Below are 17,865 nucleotides of genomic sequence, written 5' to 3' on the forward strand. Positions count from 1 at the left end.
TTATTACTGATAATGTTCCTGCAAGTTTCACCTTATTTACATCTCTGATATTTTTTTTAATAACTGCACAACCAACTTGTGCAACTTATCATTTACAGTGTTTTTAATCAGTTTGAGAATACAGAATGCAATTAGACAATGCATTTACTTCACCCAACAAGCATAAAAAAAATATGTTGTCTTAATACAGCGAATAAAACATATTAAAGGGGTCTTGCATATTGCTTATTTTGAAGGCAATCTGGGGTTTGTAGTGTTTTTGATGGGTTATTTAATTTACTAATCACTAGATATTAGAAAGGATTCTACATGGAACAGATGCACATTTTGGGAGTTCAACATGGATGTTGTGTGCATCTAATGCAGAGTCTCTAATCAATGGTATGGATCATGACCTTGGCACTGGACCCCTAGGCTGTGTAAGCTTGAGGTATGTCATGGAGGACCAACGGACACACTGCATACATAGACACCATTAGATTTGTGACCTCTGTAACCTTGATAGATATTCCGTGCTCTACCATGGTTTATGGTGATCACATATCTGTTGCATTACTCTTTTGCAATCTGCTCAGTTGGGGCAAAATTTAATTTTTTGTTTACTGAACTGGGAAAATAATTACTACTTTTAAACTCTCTTCAATGTGAAGGGTCCCATTTCAACTTTTCAACTGCTGCTTCAGAATATTTAAACCCAACCCTGATTGGGGCACTCCCTGTTCAGTTTGTGCTCAAGTTCTCACTGATGTCATAGTGAAATTCTCAAAGCCAGCGATGTTGAGTACAGCAGGGTTTTTTCAACTTTTGGTACCTCACACACATTCAAGAGGTACTTTAGCTATATATATATATATATATATATATATATATATATATATATATTTACAATATATATATATATATATATATATACATACACACACACACACACATATATATATATATATATATATATATATATATTTATATACAAGTAACTGAACAAATCAGTTTTTAGTAACAAAGCAAGAAATGTATGCATAAATTTTGTATTTTTTTTTTACGCTGAACGCCGTTGCTAGCTCTGCTAACGCCGGGCATAACCCTGGCAGTGATAAGTTTGGCCAGTTATCTCCTATTTAGCCTATTTAACAATCAGGATGCCGATAGCAGAAGAATATCAATGGAAAAGAAGATTTTTACTCACCGTAAAATCGATTTCTCTAACTCCATTGGGGGACACTGCGAGATATTGGGGTATAGTAGGTGGGACTAGGAGTTTAGGCACTTATCAACTTGTTTGTTCTTCGCACTCCTCTCCTACTATTCCCCTCCTGTCCAGCGCAGACCTCAGTTTTGTATAACCAAGTCAGGAAGAAAGGAGAAGCAATATAGAAAATAGCACCAAAAGGAGCACTACTTTCAGAGCAAGGGAGAGTGCGCAGTGTCCCCCAATGGAGTCAGAGAAATCGATTTTACTGTGAGTAAAAATCTTCTTTTCTCTTTCCTACCATTGGGGGACACTGCGAGACACTGGGGACATACCAAAGCTGCCTCAAAGGGAGGGATTGCTCTTGAACGGCTGTGCGCAACATCCTGCGCCCAAAGCTCGCATCAGTGGATGCAGAAGATGTGGGTGTTCCCACCCTGCAGAGCTGCTTTACCAAAGCACACTGACGTACCATCCAAGGAGCACCAACCGCCCTGGAGAGTGAGCTCTAAAGTCACCAGAACAGGATAAGTGGCACGAACATCCCAACGAATGGTGGAAGGGATGTAGCGGGCATGAGACTGTCTTGAAACTGACCAGCCCCACTATTGATCGTCCGAAAGGACTAAGAGGACATTAGTCTCACAGATAGAGGCCCTGCGGTCAATCTGGCACCAAAGAGCGCGAACCACATCCAGCCGAGAAAGAGTGTCACGCAAAAAGAAGGAAGAATAACAGAATGCTTGACCACAAGCTCCTGAGTCAAGTGTAATGCAGATACTATCCTCTGAACCAATATTGGCCGGAGCGACACACCCCTCTATCCTCCTGGAAAAGTAAAATGTGGGAGTGCAATCCACACTACCACCACCGAACCACTGCAAAAAAAGGGCTGATATCCAAGGGAACACCCCTACCCTAGGATTTACATATTTTCCCAGCGTCAGCAAGTCAAAAGTAGCCAAAACAAGCAATCTGATCACCTGAACTAGATTTCATGGTTTCACCTGACCAACCAAAGAGGGCTGAACTAAAAGAGACCCCTTGAAGAAAAGGCTGAAGATACCGTGATCCTGTAAACCAGCGCTGAAATTGAAATAGAGCACCGGTAGCTGCACCTTGCGGGAACCTAGGCGTAGTTCCCTGTCAGAGCCAGCTTGTGAAAGAAAGCGACTTAGAGAGCCAGCACTGGGACGTGTGAAAACCCTAGGGTTCACACCAAGCGCTGTACTGTTTCCAGACCAAGGAGAACGGATGAGGAAAATTCCCTACAGGCTCTGTCAAGGTACCCAGCAGTTTCCTGCGAAGAACCTCTGGTCCTAAGGTTAGGAACTCCAATGCCACGGCGCCAAGCTAGACGATATAAAGAGTGGCAGAAAAAGGCCCTCGACCGATCAGATCTGGCCACAGAGGTAGACGGAAGGGAGGTGTTACTTCCAGCTCCCAATGTCAGAGAACCCTGTTTTGCGAGGTAAATGAAGGGCCACCTGTATAGCTGGAAGTCGCACTTCTTTAGAAACTCTTTAGCACCCGTGAGAACCTGGGACGTGGAAGCGACAGGTACACCAGACTGATGCTCCAGGGAACATCCTGGCATTGGAAATTCTACTTAAGGGTCACTTGATTATGAGCAGTAAATGGGTGTCCTGAAAAATAAGTATGGACGCCCTGGGGGCTAAGTCCAGAGTGTCCCCAAGACTCCACCAGGAGGGCAAAGGATGTCTCCGTGGAGAGACCATTCCCCCTGGAAGTGACAGGCACACCAGATCAACGCTTCAGGGAACATCCTGGCATTGGAAATTCCCACTTAAGGGTCTCCTGATTATGAGCAGTAAATGGGTGACCTGAAAAATAAGTATGGATGCTCTGGGGACTAAGTCCAGAGTGTCCCCAAGACCCCACCAGGAGAGCAAAGGACGTCTCTGTAGAGAGACCATTCCCCCTGGTTAATTGCCTGCCTGCTAAAACTCTTGGCCTCCCACTTATTCATATCGGGATAATGATCAAAAGTATGGGAATATGACACGCTGCTCTGGTCGTCTCTCACACTGCTCTTGAGCCACGTGATCCCCCATGATTCTACAGAATTGCAACAGCCGTGGCATTATCTGGACGATTATCTAGAAGTTTCCTGATTAGGACTGTCTGGCTAACCACTGTGAGAGAGAGAGATGTGTGAGTTTGGAAAGAGTGATGATCTGCAAGTCTAATAACCTGGGAACCATCCCCTTTCTGGACAATTTCCCTCTGGAGATGTCGAGAGTACCCTGTTTTCCAGAAGCCTCATGCAACTGAGAAGAGAAAACTTCTCTCCGTGCCAGGAGCATCCTTTCCTGCGCAGAAATAGGATGGCCCTTTCCTCGGGTAGGAAGACCCTGTGGGACCCAGTATAGAAGATGAGGTCTAAGAAACGTATCTGCTCTGGCAGCTTGAGTGGGGACCTATGTATTTTTTACACCCAGACGTGCACTTCCAGGAAACGGATGGAGTTTTGTCTGAGAGAGAAAGTGGTCGTCCAGACAGAGTACTATTGTGACTCGCCGGGTGCGCTGTAGCCCTGCCATGACCGCCATAACCTCGGTAACCCATGAGGCACAATGTCCAGAATGAAAAGGCAGGACCCTGAGCCGGAACTGAAATTCTGTACTGTCAAAGCGAAAGAGACACCAGTGTCCCCTTCTCGACTGGTACATGTTAGAAGACCTCCATGATGTATATATAGGCCAGGAACTCTCTCTGTTCACTGCCTGCAATGACTTTTTGTAGTGACTACATCCGAAACAAGAGAATGCAGGCCTGCCTGTTGAGGGACTGCCAGCTTAAATGGAACAAAATGATCCATCTGTAGGCCAGGAAGAGGTTGGAATAAAATACCCCAACCTCCGGGAATACCACCAGGTAACTGCCTCACGTAACTGCACCTGTGCAGGTACTATATGCTCCTATGGAAGCCAAGAAGTGAGTACGAGATGGGACACCTAGACCCTGGAAAAACAGAGGAACGAAGGGCTAAAGCCCGCCCTTGACGTGGCCTAGTGAAGCTGACGGGAAGAGATGTACTCTTACCTCCAGTGGTATATATAAATATATAATGTGCCCAAGGGGTAAGATACATATTTATTCTGTAACACCTGTCTTACCATTCTATTATATACACATTGCAATGTGGACATAGCAGCTGTTTTTTTACAACAGATTAAATCTATATATTATTCTTGTGGCACAGATATAATGCAGTGCAGACGTACCAGCGGGTCTCTTACCCCTGGAAGTCCCATTTTCATAATTATTTTGAATTGTACATGAAATACACAAGCTCAATAGAAAAATATGGGTCCCTTTTCAGACCTATTGCAATGTAAGAAAAGTTACACAAGATAAATATAGAAAATATATCTCTTTTTTTTTTTTTTGAAACCTGTGAGTCCGGAAATTTACAGGGTGTATACTTATCAGTAGACTAATTACATAATGACCCTGCAACTGCTCGTCAATCTAGGGAGAGATTTGCCAGCAAGCTGTGCGAGGGGTGAGTCAGCTTAGAAGCTGCTGCCTCCTCCGCAGGGACCAAAGTGAAGGGAGCCTCAGGCTTTACACTCCTCTGGGTCTTGGTTCGATCCCTGCGCTGCACCAAAAGAGGGAATAAAAATAAAAAAGTAAAAACTTATAACTATTAACAGTATAGGCAGGAGCCTATACCGAAGTGATCTTTCTCCTAGGCATTTGGAAGAAAACTGAGGTCTGAGCTGAGCTGGAGAGGCGCTGCATAGTAGGGGAGGAGTTTGAGGAACAAACAAGTTGATAAGTGCCTAAACTCCTAGTCCCACCTACTATACCCCAATGTCTCACAGTGTCCCCCAATGGTAGGAAAGAGAAACATTACAATTTTTTACTCACCGTAACATCCACTTCTCTGACTCCATTGGAGGACACTGCAAAACATTGGGTTATAGTAGGCAGACTAGGAGTATGGCACCTTGTTTTGCAGTGTCCCCCAATGGCAAGAAAGAGAAAAAAATTTAATTGAATTTTTAGCACTTTTTTGTTATTATTCTTGATTTAGTTTTTTTTGTTGTGGAACCGAAAGCCCAAGGCTGCCCCCGTGGAGCAGTAAGTTAAGTCTTATAGCTCCCGGCCTGTATAATTGATACAGGCAAGTAGCTGCTTCAGCAGGATTTTATTGATAAGTCACGGTGATAGGTGGTTTTCTACAAGCAGTCTTAATGCTAGTATTTACTAAGCTGCAGTTTTGAAAAAGTGGGGATGTTGCCTATAGCAACCAATCAGAGTCTAGCTTTCATTTATTTAGTACCTTCTACAAAATGACAGCTACACTTTTTCAAACCCGCAGCTTAGTAAATCTAGCCCTTAGAGTCAAAAGGGGTATTTTGCTAGCATTTATACTTATAGACTGAAGGTGACATTACGGGAGTCCTAGGTAAACATATATAGACATTAGGGGGCCATGGTTAAACTTGTTTGGAAAAATGGGGTATTTGGTAAGAACGGTGTAAGAAAACTTGGTGTACAGGATTAAGAGATAGTAAAGCAGTGAATACTTACTGGCTCTGGAGGAGGAGGTGGTGGTGGCTCTTTAATTACCTATCAAGAAAAAAAAAATACTTTAGTAAAACAGCATAATGTGTTAGACTAAAAATGAACTATTGCAGTATTTGCTTATATTTTTTTGAACATATTTAGTACAGTCTTTTACTTAATTTTTTCTATTGTTGTCTTTTTCCTTTTTTAACTGGGAGCAAATCACCAGCTTACCATTTCTTTTAAATTTCATCTAAATGTTTCTGTAGCCAGTTACTATCCTGCTCTGTGCTACTAACCTCACATAGCTAAATCATATCAGCAAATATAGACACTCTACTTTCTAGACCATCTAAAAGGTCTTTAATAAATCTATTGAAAAGGACGGGGCCCTATAGGGATCCCTGTGTTACCCCACTAATAGTGCTACCGGCAGTACTTACCACAGTGCAGCAAAGTGGCCAAAACCACCAGAGTAGAGCCAGCAGTAGCAGAAGAAACAGTATCAGCAAAGCGATGAACAGGATTATACCGGTGGGCTGTGGAATGTATTGAAACATGTTATCACAGTGGTGTACTTGCAAAAAGCATTTGAATTTTTGTGTAAACTATGTTTCAGTATGTAGTTTATAGCAACTACATTGATATACTGGGAAAACATAAACAGTTTTTAAAAGTAGACATGGAAGTCACAGGCATTCAAATTAAAATTCCCGTAAAACAATACTCAACAAACAGAAAAATATAAAGTCATAAATACAAGACAAACTACATATTATTAACCACACAGACCCTTTAGAGAGCATATAGATAAACAGCTACGGTCTAAAACACAGACGGAAAAAGCACCCCAAAAAAGTAACATCTTACACAGGTATGTTGATAATCATCACTATCATTTTGTAACATACACCAGTCTAACTTCCCCTTACACGTCTCCTCCTTCCCCCGTTCAATTGTAATGGGGCGCAAACAGTATAAACGCAAGATCGGTTTACATATGGCTGCAAACGTAACTAGTGCTTTGTGGACATGCACAGAAGTAAAAAAAGCTATTATACGCTGAAAACACAGTTTTCACCTAACTCTACATGAGCAGCGTAATGTACACTAGTGTGATTCTCAAGTATATCCAAGTGAGATGCCCCCATAGTATGTGCTAGTGAGATGCCCCCACAGTGTGTGCTTGTGAGATTTCCCCACAGTGTGTGCTTGTGAGATTTCCCCACAGTGTATGCTTGTGAGATTTCCCCACAGTGTGTGCTTGTGAGATTTCGCCACAGTGTGTGCTTGTGAGATTTCCCCACAGTGTGTACTTGTGAGATGCCCCCACAGTGTATGTTTGTGAGATGTCATCACAGTGTATTCTTGTGAGATGCCCCCATAGTGTGTGCTAGTGAGATGCTCCCATAGTGTGTGCTAGTGAGATGCTCCAATAGCGTGTGCTTGTAAGATGCCCCCACAGTGTGTGCTATTGAGATACTTACACAGTGTGTGCTTGTGAGATACTTACACAGTGTGTGCTAGTAAGATACCCCAATAGTATGTGCTTGTAAGATGCCCCCACAGTGTGTGCCAGTGAGATACTTACATAGTGTGTGCTTGTGAGATACTTACAGAGTGTGTGCTAGTAAGATACCTCAATAGTGTGTGCTTGTAAGATGCCCCCACAGTGTGTGCCAGTGAGATACTTACACAGTGTGTGCTTGTGAGATACTTACACAGTGTATGCTAGTGAGATGCCCCCATAGTGTGCTAGTGAGATGCTTCCATAGAGTGTGCTAGTGAGATGCTCCCATAGTGTGTGCTTGTAAGATGCCCCCACAGTGTGTGCTATTGAGATACTTATACAGTGTGTGCTAGTAAGATACCCCAATAGTGTGTGCTTGTAAGATGCCCCCACAGTGTGTGCCAGTGAGATACTTACATAGTGTGTGCTTGTGAGATACTTACAGAGTGTGTGCTAGTAAGATACCTCAGTAGTGTGTGCTTGTAAGATGCCCCCACAGTGTGTGCCTGTGAGATACTTACACAGTGTGTGCTTGTGAGATACTTACACAGTGTATGCTAGTGAGATGCCCCCATAGTGTGCTAGTGAGATGCTTCCATAGAGTGTGCTAGTGAGATGCTCCCATAGTGTGTGCTTGTAAGATGCCCCCACAGTGTATGCTTGTGAGATACTTACACAGTGTGTGTTAGTGAGATACTTACACAGTGTGTGCTTGTGACATACCCCCATAGTGTGTGCTTGTGAGATGCCCCCATAGTGAGTGATTGTGAGATGCCCCCATAGTGAGTGCTTGTGAGATGCCCCCATAGTGAGTGCTTGTGAGATGCCCCCACAATGTGTGCCAGTGAGATACTTACACAGTGTGTGTTTGTGAGATACTTACACAGTGTGTGCTTGTGAGATGCCCCTATAGTGTGCTAGTGAGATGCTTCCATAGTGTGTGCTAGTGAGATGCTCCCATAGTGTGTGCTTGTAAGATGCCCCCACAGTGTGTGCTTGTGAGATACTTACACAGTGTGTGTTAGTGAGATACTTACACAGTGTGTGCTAGTGAGATACTTACACAGTGTGTGCTAGTGAGATACTTACACAGTGTGTGCTAGTGAGATACTTACACCGTGTATGCTAGTGAGATACTTACACAATGTGTACTAGTGAGATACTTACACAATGTGTGCTAGTGAGATACTTACACAGTGTGTGCTAGTGAGATACTTACACAGTGTGTGCTAGTGATGCTCACAGAGCTGGAGATGTAGGTAAGGCCCATATTCATGCTGACCTGTAGATACACCACCCTGAGGACAGAACAAATAAGGAGATTAGAACTGATGTATGGACTTTTAAAAATATTTTTGTTTTCTCTAAAACCATGAGCCAAAGTCACAAATGTAGCAGATTAGTTACATGTAAGATTTTTAGTTACATGTAATGCACAAATGTTTTATTGGTGAAGTTTTTAATGGCCATTGGCGTGATTTAATATTCACCAGACTAACCATGTTCTCTTGTGATTCTGCTGTTAAATGTTCCTTGTTAATGTGAAAAATGCAGCTCAGAAAATGGTGTCTTTAAGTTGGTTTTAATAATGCGCTTTTCACAAAATACATGTGTCAGATAGGACACCCATGGTTATACTAAATGACAGAAGTGAGTTTTATAGTAATGTATCATTGCAGCTGGAGCTCCCCTTAATGGCGCTGCACAAGAAGAATGGTGCAGTCCTAAAGAATCTTTTATGAACCTCAAAAAATTCAGACCCACACTGATTTGTGCAAGTGCAGCTGTTAAGGTGCGGGCCTACTTCCTGTTGTTTGGAATCACCTCTGTAAACAGGGGATATGCCTATATTTGCAGATTTAGGATACTCCGGAAAGTGTGCATGGGACAAACACTAGAAATGTCACATGAAAGTCCAAGCTACTTCCACTTTATAACCTCGCCCATAATTATTTTTTTCCCTAAAACACTGCTTGGTTTAACTTCCTTGATGTCTTTAATGACTTTGTAACATTCAAAACGTTTGTGTGTTTGAAAGCTTTTATTACATTGGTGGAAATGTGCCTAATAAAGCACATTTCATCCTATACAAGACATCGATGTCCAGTCAGTGAAATTGGTCCTGCATGTCTTGGAGGCTGCTAGGTGCCTGATAGCCAAAGTGTGGAAACGCGCAGAGCCTCCCCGCATCTCTTCTCTAAACTCCTATATCTGGTCATAGCTAATATGAAGAAAATCACCTTCCACCTATGAGACGAAGAAGATAAGTTTCACCAAATCTGGGCTCCCTGGCTATGTCAGTAATGCCCCCAACCACCCCCTTCCTCTGGGATGCCTCTTCCATATCTGCAAATCCTGTTCACAGCCCTCCTTCATTCTGAGTCGTTTCCTATGCTTCTCTTCCACCTCTAAGATTCTTCCTCTCCTTTGTTCACTGCAGCTCCCTCCCCTCTCTACCCCTTCCATTACCCTCGTAATACTGATATTGCTTTATACAGTACAAATGTTTTTTTTTACCACCATATCTCGCTTTGCATAGCAACTCTAACACATACTGTGACAATGTTTGTGTTTTCTTTTCCTGTTATATCCTACATGATTGCTGTCACCCATGTGGATTTAATAAAACTGTTTTGAGTTAACAATGCATATTTCTGCCCAAGTGCAACTGGAAGGAGCAAAAAAGTTCCATTAAAATGGTAATACAAGGCCTGGCTTACACTCCCTGATAGCAGATGTAAAAATCAGGTGTATTGTGTGTCCAGCACTGGAAATGATTCCTTAAATTTGCTTTCTCAACCACACCTGCTCCTTTAAATAATTCTGTCCCCAAAACAAAGGGTCGTTTTTCCAGTTTGGAGCAAAACTATTTGTGTTCCTAATCCGTACTTGCCAAGACATGCCTGATCCAGCAAGTTCTTCCCTTTGGCAAGTACAAACATCCCCATATCGGCCCATGTGGATTTCCATAAAACCGTGCACATTTGTTAAAAAGTGACCTCAAAGCGCATTTATGTTGCAAACTGCACTTTTGAGCAGCTACAGATAGGCCTTCTATAAAGCAGTATACCTGTTTGTCAACTTATTCTCTTCTACCCCTCTCTGTAGCATTGGCAAGTTTATTTACATTTTCTGAGAAAAACTCTTTGTAGAAAGCAGAACAGCTATTTTCACTCTAGAAAAAGATTCTAGTAAATCACTCAAAAATCAATGAAATAGTCATACTTATGTGGCTGTAAAGATAAAGCACAAACAGACAATTGAAAAAAAAAAAATGTTAGTTGCTGAACCTTGCAATACAAATTGCCCTTAACTTTTTGACTATGAACTAATTTCTTTCCTCTGTTAATTCTTATGACGCTGAAGAAAGGCGGAAGTGAAGTTATAAAATATAGCACAACCGCCTAGTCAACAATTTTTATCCATGTATGTATAACTTTCTTCTTCCTCATCTTGGTTTAATAAACTTTGATTATTTTGGCGATGCCTCAGAGCAAGTCATTTTGTCTTCAAGGTGACTTTTCCTCCTTGGGAGATATGTCCTATAGTCGGACTTTCACAAATGTGCAAGTCCAGCCAGCTCCGTAATATTTCATACAGAACGTGTGATATTTCCAATAGTTCAGCTGATTCTGTGCACCAATGCAAAAAAGTGTTTTGTGGAATGAGACACTATAATGAAGATTAAGGTTGAGGGACTGTATATTTGGAGGTATTCCCAATTGTGAAAGAACCTTCGTGGTCATGCTAAACAGTCACATTTTTACACTAAGTTGGAGGTGGCAATAATTGCCACCTCCAACTTAGACAACTTTTGCTATTCTAGGTCCATTTTATAGTGAAAGTGCTTGGAATGTGCAGATAAACAAGTGTACATAATAATTCAAATTGTAAACTGATGACACTTGAAATAAAGAAACTCCCAATGTTCCTTTAATGTCATCAAGTATTTTGCAAGTGAATAACATAAATACATACTGTCCAACTTCTTCAATGACAGGGGCGGGACATAGCAGGTATGTGTCTTGTAGATCGGATGGCTTTTCATCTGGAAGATAGTAGAATAGGACTGTAGATTACTTTCGACAAGGATAGTAACAATTATTTAAAGAGTGATAATTTCACAGTGACTGCATAGTGTGTTAATGCAGCTCAAGAACCCCAACATTCTAAACCAGTGTTCTCACCAGCACCTATTTTCTGGGTGCTCCACCCGGCTGTTTTTACTTGCCAATAATATAATAAACCATTGTTTCTCCTATTAGAACAGGCACCATGTGAGCACTACAGCCAGTGACCACCAGTCTGACCAGTCCAGGCAGGTGTGGGCAGTAATCTCCAATATTTTTCAATATAATTGCAACTTCCCCGACCCGACCGCTTCTTAATGCCACCCGGCTTGCAAAATTTTCTTCGGAGAACATTGTAATACAATATATTGATGGTAATGATCCGCTACTGTATTGTACAATATAGAACCTGACGCTGTGCCACCTAATCCCGTGCAGCAAAGAAGGGGATGTGGGTGCTGTTATACTGAAATACAGTGTTAATGAAAACAAATTTGCAGATCTGTAGATGTATTTTGAAGTGTAAAACAAGGGTAATACTGTGTCTGGCATGCTCTGTTCTAAAGTTCTTGTTCATAATAGACCTACTCTATAGCAATCAATGGATGACACATTTTAGCAATATAGCAGCACCCAGTCATAATGCCATGTGCAAATACACAGCACAAACAGGTCTCTTTAGAATAAGTTCTTTGTAACATTTATTGTACATTTTAAAAACATAGTATAGCCATATGTCTGGCTAATGTTCTTAGTGCAAAGACCTGTTTTGTTCTGGATCGTATACATTATCTATAATATAAATGTCTAGTGGCGTGTGTTAGTCTGTCTGTGTGTGGAAAAAATAAAACCAAGCTCCAGCGCCACCTGCTGGGCGGAGTTATACACTGACCTACTAAATTCTTAGTGTGTGTGGGGAAAAAAATTCAGAAAGGGCTGAAATTTAGTATACTAAGATGTTTTTAATTTGTTAATTTAATTTGTTAATTGTTAAAAGTGTTTATAAAGATTTAAAAAATATATATATATATTTCTTGAAGGAGAAGTGACAGTTGGGAGTGGTTGGTGGTTGCCGGGGGTGAAAGCAGTGGGGAGTGGTTGGTGGTTGAGGCCTGGGCTATGGCCCAAATGCATGACAAGAACCTTTTTAACACCTTAAGTAGCTTGATTTGACTAGAATGCATGAGTATCATGCACGGGTTAACTTGTATGATTATACTTTCTGAATGTCAATATAAGTGGGTGATTTTAAGATTTAGACACTACGGGCCGAGTCATTAAGGAGAGCATAGCAAAAAAAACTAGTAACTTTGCTCCTGGACAAACTGTGTTACAATGCAAGGGGTGCAAATTAGTTTATTATTTTGCACATAAGGAAAATACTGGCTATTTTTTCATGTAGCACACAAATACTTGATAACTTTATTTTTACACTAACATTTAATGTTTACACTAACATTTAAAGTTGAAGATATGCCCTACCCAAACTATAAATCTGTCTCCACATTTTATATTTATCTCCTCAGCCAGGTGCAAATTTACTCCTTTTTTACGCTTTGCTCTCCTTAATGCAGTGGTTCCCAAACTTTTGCAGTTCGCGACACCCTTAGAGTCTCCAAATTTTTTCAAGGCACCCCTCCAAAATAATTACTGAGCAATCCTGTTTTGGAAGTAGTTGGGTCAAAAAATTGTAATAAGTATTTAGGTCACAACAGAAATACTTATTTAGTTGTATGCAAAAATGCGCCTCTGCATCTAGACACTCTGCCCCCTCTGCATCCAGGCACTCTGCCCCCTCTGCATCCAGGCACACTGCCCCCTCTGCATCCAGGCACACTGCCCCCTCTGCATCCAGGTACACTGCCCCCTCTGCATCCAGGCACACTGCCCTCTCTCACGTTGCCCCCTCTGCCCTTTGTCACGCTGTCCCCTCCTCTGCTCTGTCATGCTGTCCCCCTCCTCTGCCCTCTGTCACGCTGTCCCCCTCCTCTGCCCTCTGTCATGCTGTCCCCCTCCTCTGCCCTCTGTTCCCCTCCTCTGCTCTCTGTCACGCTGCCCCCCTCCTCTGCCCTCTGTCCCCCTCCTCTGCTCTCTGTCACACTGTCCCCCTCCTCTGCTCTCTGTCACGCTGTCCCCCTCCTCTGCTCTCTGTCACGCTGTCCCCCTCCTCTGCTCTCTGTCCCCCTCCTCCTCTGCTCTCTATCCCCCTCCTCTCTGCGCTCTGTCCCCCTCCTCTGCTCGCTGTCCTCCTTCTCTGCCATTTGTCCTTCTCCTCTGCCCTCCTCCTCTGCTCTCTGTCCTCCTCCTCTGCCCTCTGTCCTCCTCCTCTGCCATCTGCCCTCCTCCTCTGCTCTCTGTCCTCCTCCACTGCCATCTGTCCTCCTCCTCTGCCATCTGTCCCCCTCCTCTGCCCTCTGTCCCCCACCTCTGCCCTCTGTCCCCCTCCTCTGCTCTCTGTCCCCCTCATCTGCCCTCTGTCCCCCTCCTCTGCCCTCTGTCCCCCTCCTCTGCCCTCTGTCCCCCTCCTCTGCCCTCTGACCCCTCCTCTGCTCTCTGCCCCCCTCCTCCTCTGCTACGATCCCTCTGCCCCGTGCCAGCTATAGAAAAAATAAAGAAAACAGAAACTTACCAATCCGCGCGGCGCCGGGAGAGAGGAGGCTGCTGGGTCCCGGCGCCGCACGGATTGGTAAGTTTCTGTTTTCTTTCTTTTTTCTATGTCTGGCCCGCGGCACCCCAGTGACAGCGCCGCGGCAACCCTGGGAGCCGCGGCGCACAGTTTGGGAACCGCCGCCTTAATGTCTAAGGCCCTACAAGTTATACTTATGCTACAGTGTACACTGTAAATTGAAAAACAAGAATCATTGAGTCTGGAGCTTACTTATAGTGATGCTATCATTGAGTTTAAAGCTGCACAGCACTTGATTAATATTTCGGGCATGATAGAACCCATTTCCTCGTACGACAACCTGGAAGGACTCTGAAACAAGTAGACAAAAGAAAGGTGTAATTGGGAGATGCTCATCAATGTTCAACACAATGGAAAGTAGGTACACAAATAAGCTTGTTGTTTTTTTATTTGCATTTTTTAAGTTTCAATGCGGTAATGAATGGAGAATGAATGTCAATTTCAATGAACTAGAAGTGAAGCATACGGCGTGATCAGTATCATTTTCCTCAAACCAGACCCATGGCTAAACACCTGCATTTGTTGCACAGTTAGCATATCCAATGAAACACAACACTTTAAACTTGTAGCTGATGTTGCATATGTGACATTTTAAGATAGAAAACACAAACCTGAACAAAACATTTTTTTGGATTTATGGCTTCTCTCTAATTATCAAAGCCCCTTGGCCAGTGTAGTGCCTTGGCTTCTTTGTTTTTTTTTGTTTTTTTTTTTAAATAAAGTTTTTTTAATTTTCTCTTACCATTTTTCAAACATTTTATTTATTCTTTTTTATTTTTATTTTTCTAAGGAGTCTGGAATAGAAACCCAAGTTCGGGCTTCCAGTTCCAGTGAGCATGCGCTAACTGTCTCATGCATGCGCATAGTGACCCTGCACTGGTCTGGCGAGTGGTAATATTCCTCTTACTGCTGGCAGCCAGTTGGCACTGGCAAAAATCTAACGATAAATAGCGTCAATAAAGGTTTTCTAGGTTTTTGCTGCTATAAAAAAACCTTTCCTATTACCACTATTTAAAAAATAGACCCCTTACAGTTGGGCTAGGATGTGACCTGCTCCCAACTCTAAATCTGTTAGCACATTTTAAATTTGCTCCCCTCTCCCCATACCACAAACTTGCACCCTGTAACTTGATATACTGCTAACTGTAAAAGAGGCTCAAAACCTCAAACCCTCTGCACAGCTTTCACACATATTGATAGTTACATGACTGTGCAGGGGCGTTACACTTAATCGTAGGAGCACATAGTATAATTTGGGGAGGGGGGCTTGGCAATCTGCTTGAGAGGTCAACACTTGTGCAGCATAGCACTGTTTAGCCTCTCAGAGCATGCTCCAGCCCCTATGTATGCTTTGAAGAGCAAAGCAGGAGTCTCAGTAGTGGATTGACCAGAACCGCTGGTCCCCTTCTTTAACAGGCAGCAAAGCAGCCACATGGGCTGCTCCGGTGGTAATTTCACCACTACGACAGTTGGTTATACATACAAAATTACAGCATATACTCAGAATTACATACATCATATAGAAAGATAGAAGGGAGGATAAAAGAACAAGTAATGCAGGAGTACAAGTACCAACGCGATACTTGTTAAATAGGCTTCCCCATGCAAAATAGTAGTGTTATCACCAGAGGTAGCCCTTTGTTGTATTAGCAAAACATAAAATTCAACCTTACATAAGAAAACACCCATTTTCTTAAGCAATTATCTTTTCAATGTTCAAGAAATCCTGAATGTCTTGTAGATTGCAAATTAGAAAGAACTACAAATCTATTTGTTTTGCAACCATGAACCATGCTTCCATACTTTATTCCTCATGGATATTCCTGCTGCACAGACAGACCAGCTGTGACACATTTAGAGCCTTGAAACCAGATATTAAACCTTCCTTTGTCTGATTCAGGAACAGCAGGAGGTGATGCACGGTCTATTTACAAACACCACATACTCACTGTAGGAATTTTAAACTCACCACAACTTCCTCAAGATCATACAAAGACGCAGAGCTGGCATAATAGTAAAACAGTGCAGTCAGCACCAATGAAAACCAACCCAATCTTACAAGAGGATACTGCCCATACCTTTCTTATGATTTTATGACCACAGGGTACACATAACGCATGCATTGGATTACAGAAACATGCTTAATAGGCCACAGTCCTTGTATAGAAGTATATCTGTGTTTATATAAGCCAGAGTTATTTAACCCACCGGATATTTTGCAGATTGTCCCCACTACACATTGCAGTGCATTTTTTTTTTTCTTGAGGTGCATACAGGGACATTGCTAAAAATAACTTGACCACCAAAATAGCAAGATTTTAAATGGTCATCCTCTTCTCAAAGCCACCGATTTCTTGATTTCGCAACTCACATACAATACAATTCACAACACTACATTACTCTAATGACATTTGCCAATCCAACAAAGTTGTCTAAACTATATGTACGAATGTCAGCCAAATTGCAAATGAAGCTGACAGCAAGGATTTGGTACTCCTCGCCATTCACAGATAAATGTCATGGGGGTAGATTTACTAAAACTTCTATAAAGGAAAAGTGGACAACCAATCAGATTCTAGCTCTCATTTTATAGAGTTTAATAGGTAAATGATAGCTAGTATCTTTTAGGGGACAATGATATTAGTCAATTGTTGAAAATCTTAAAAATCATGTTAATCTTAAGAAACATCATATTAGGATATGCAGCAATACATGCCCCCTTCTGTGTATGTTTATAACCATTCAACAGTTCCATAAATAAATGTTATAACACATAAGCTCAACATACACAAATCTTACATGCCAATACCCAGACGTATGCATAAAAAAACCACAACTGGAACCCGTTGTTATAAAGCCTAAGAGTATTAACTAATTGAGATTAGGTACTAGAAAGGGTGGTTTGGACAATGTATTACTTCACTGCACTTTATGTATTTTAAACCATGTTGACCTCAACCAAATGCAATAACTTGTTGACTAGCAATAGTCAACAATTATATAATTACGTAGCAGACTTTAATACATAGTCAATACATACTTATACCACATAATAAAATGCAAAGAAAAATATCTAAATATATTAAAAAAAATAGAATACATTTAGGAAGCTATTAGTAATAAGCTGTAAATAGAACCATATCCACCACACTATGTGCCTCTGAAGAAACCACTTAAATAGAGAAACCCATCAGCTTATTTTTATTTCATTGATTGACGCATTGCCTACTGTGGAGATATATGTATGGTAAACTGAGCATTAATGTCATATAATTTGTAATATCAAAGTCTTATTGAGATATATTGTAACAAGTTGGGAATAGTCTTATTGGCTTTGCTATATTGTATCAATTAGGGTGTGAATGTATTAAAAGCTGGTCTTTCCATTGAGAACGACAGAACGCTTGTTTACAGCCGAGAGTGACGGCCTTTCAAGCTGTGTACACTGTCGAAACAAGTGGCGACTATTAAGGTTATATTAACATTTTTGCTTTCACTCATCTGCTACAAATACTGCTGAGTAAAGAAGGAAAAATGTATATTTAATAGTTTACTACCGTAAGAAGAATGCATCCTATTAAGTTCCAGTCAACTTGTGGTTCTACTAGTCATTTTTCCCTGTTTGGGTAACATTTATTACTCTAGCAATATCCAGACAATTACAAGTGCAGTACGGTGGCTTAGTGATTAGCACTTCTGCCTCACAGCACTAGTGTCATGAGTTCAATTCCCAGCCATGGCCTTATCTGTGTGGAGTTTGTTCTCCCCTTGCGTGGGTTTCCTCCTGATGCTCCGGTTTCCTCCCACATTCCAAAAACATTCTAGTAGGTTAATTGACTGCTATTAAAATTGACCCTAGTGTCTGTCTGTG

The 17,865-nt window shown here is 41.8% G+C and overlaps 1 protein-coding gene across 1 annotated transcript in view; it reads right to left on the reverse strand.

Moving 5' to 3' along the window:
- The window catches only part of LOC142161545 (anthrax toxin receptor 1-like), a 134,422-nt gene that overhangs the window by 27,259 nt on the left and 89,298 nt on the right, over positions 1-17,865 (reverse strand). The window contains exons 10-14 of the mRNA XM_075217255.1: positions 14,187-14,285; positions 11,217-11,286; positions 8,458-8,536; positions 6,172-6,267; positions 5,753-5,791 (exon numbers count right to left, since the gene is read on the reverse strand). Coding sequence (XP_075073356.1) covers positions 5,753-5,791; positions 6,172-6,267; positions 8,458-8,536; positions 11,217-11,286; positions 14,187-14,285 — 383 coding nt within the window. The remainder of the gene's footprint in view (positions 1-5,752; positions 5,792-6,171; positions 6,268-8,457; positions 8,537-11,216; positions 11,287-14,186; positions 14,286-17,865) is intronic.

This window comes from Mixophyes fleayi, chromosome 6, assembly GCF_038048845.1.
Source record: "Mixophyes fleayi isolate aMixFle1 chromosome 6, aMixFle1.hap1, whole genome shotgun sequence".
In the NCBI taxonomy this organism is placed as follows: domain Eukaryota; kingdom Metazoa; phylum Chordata; class Amphibia; order Anura; family Limnodynastidae; genus Mixophyes; species Mixophyes fleayi.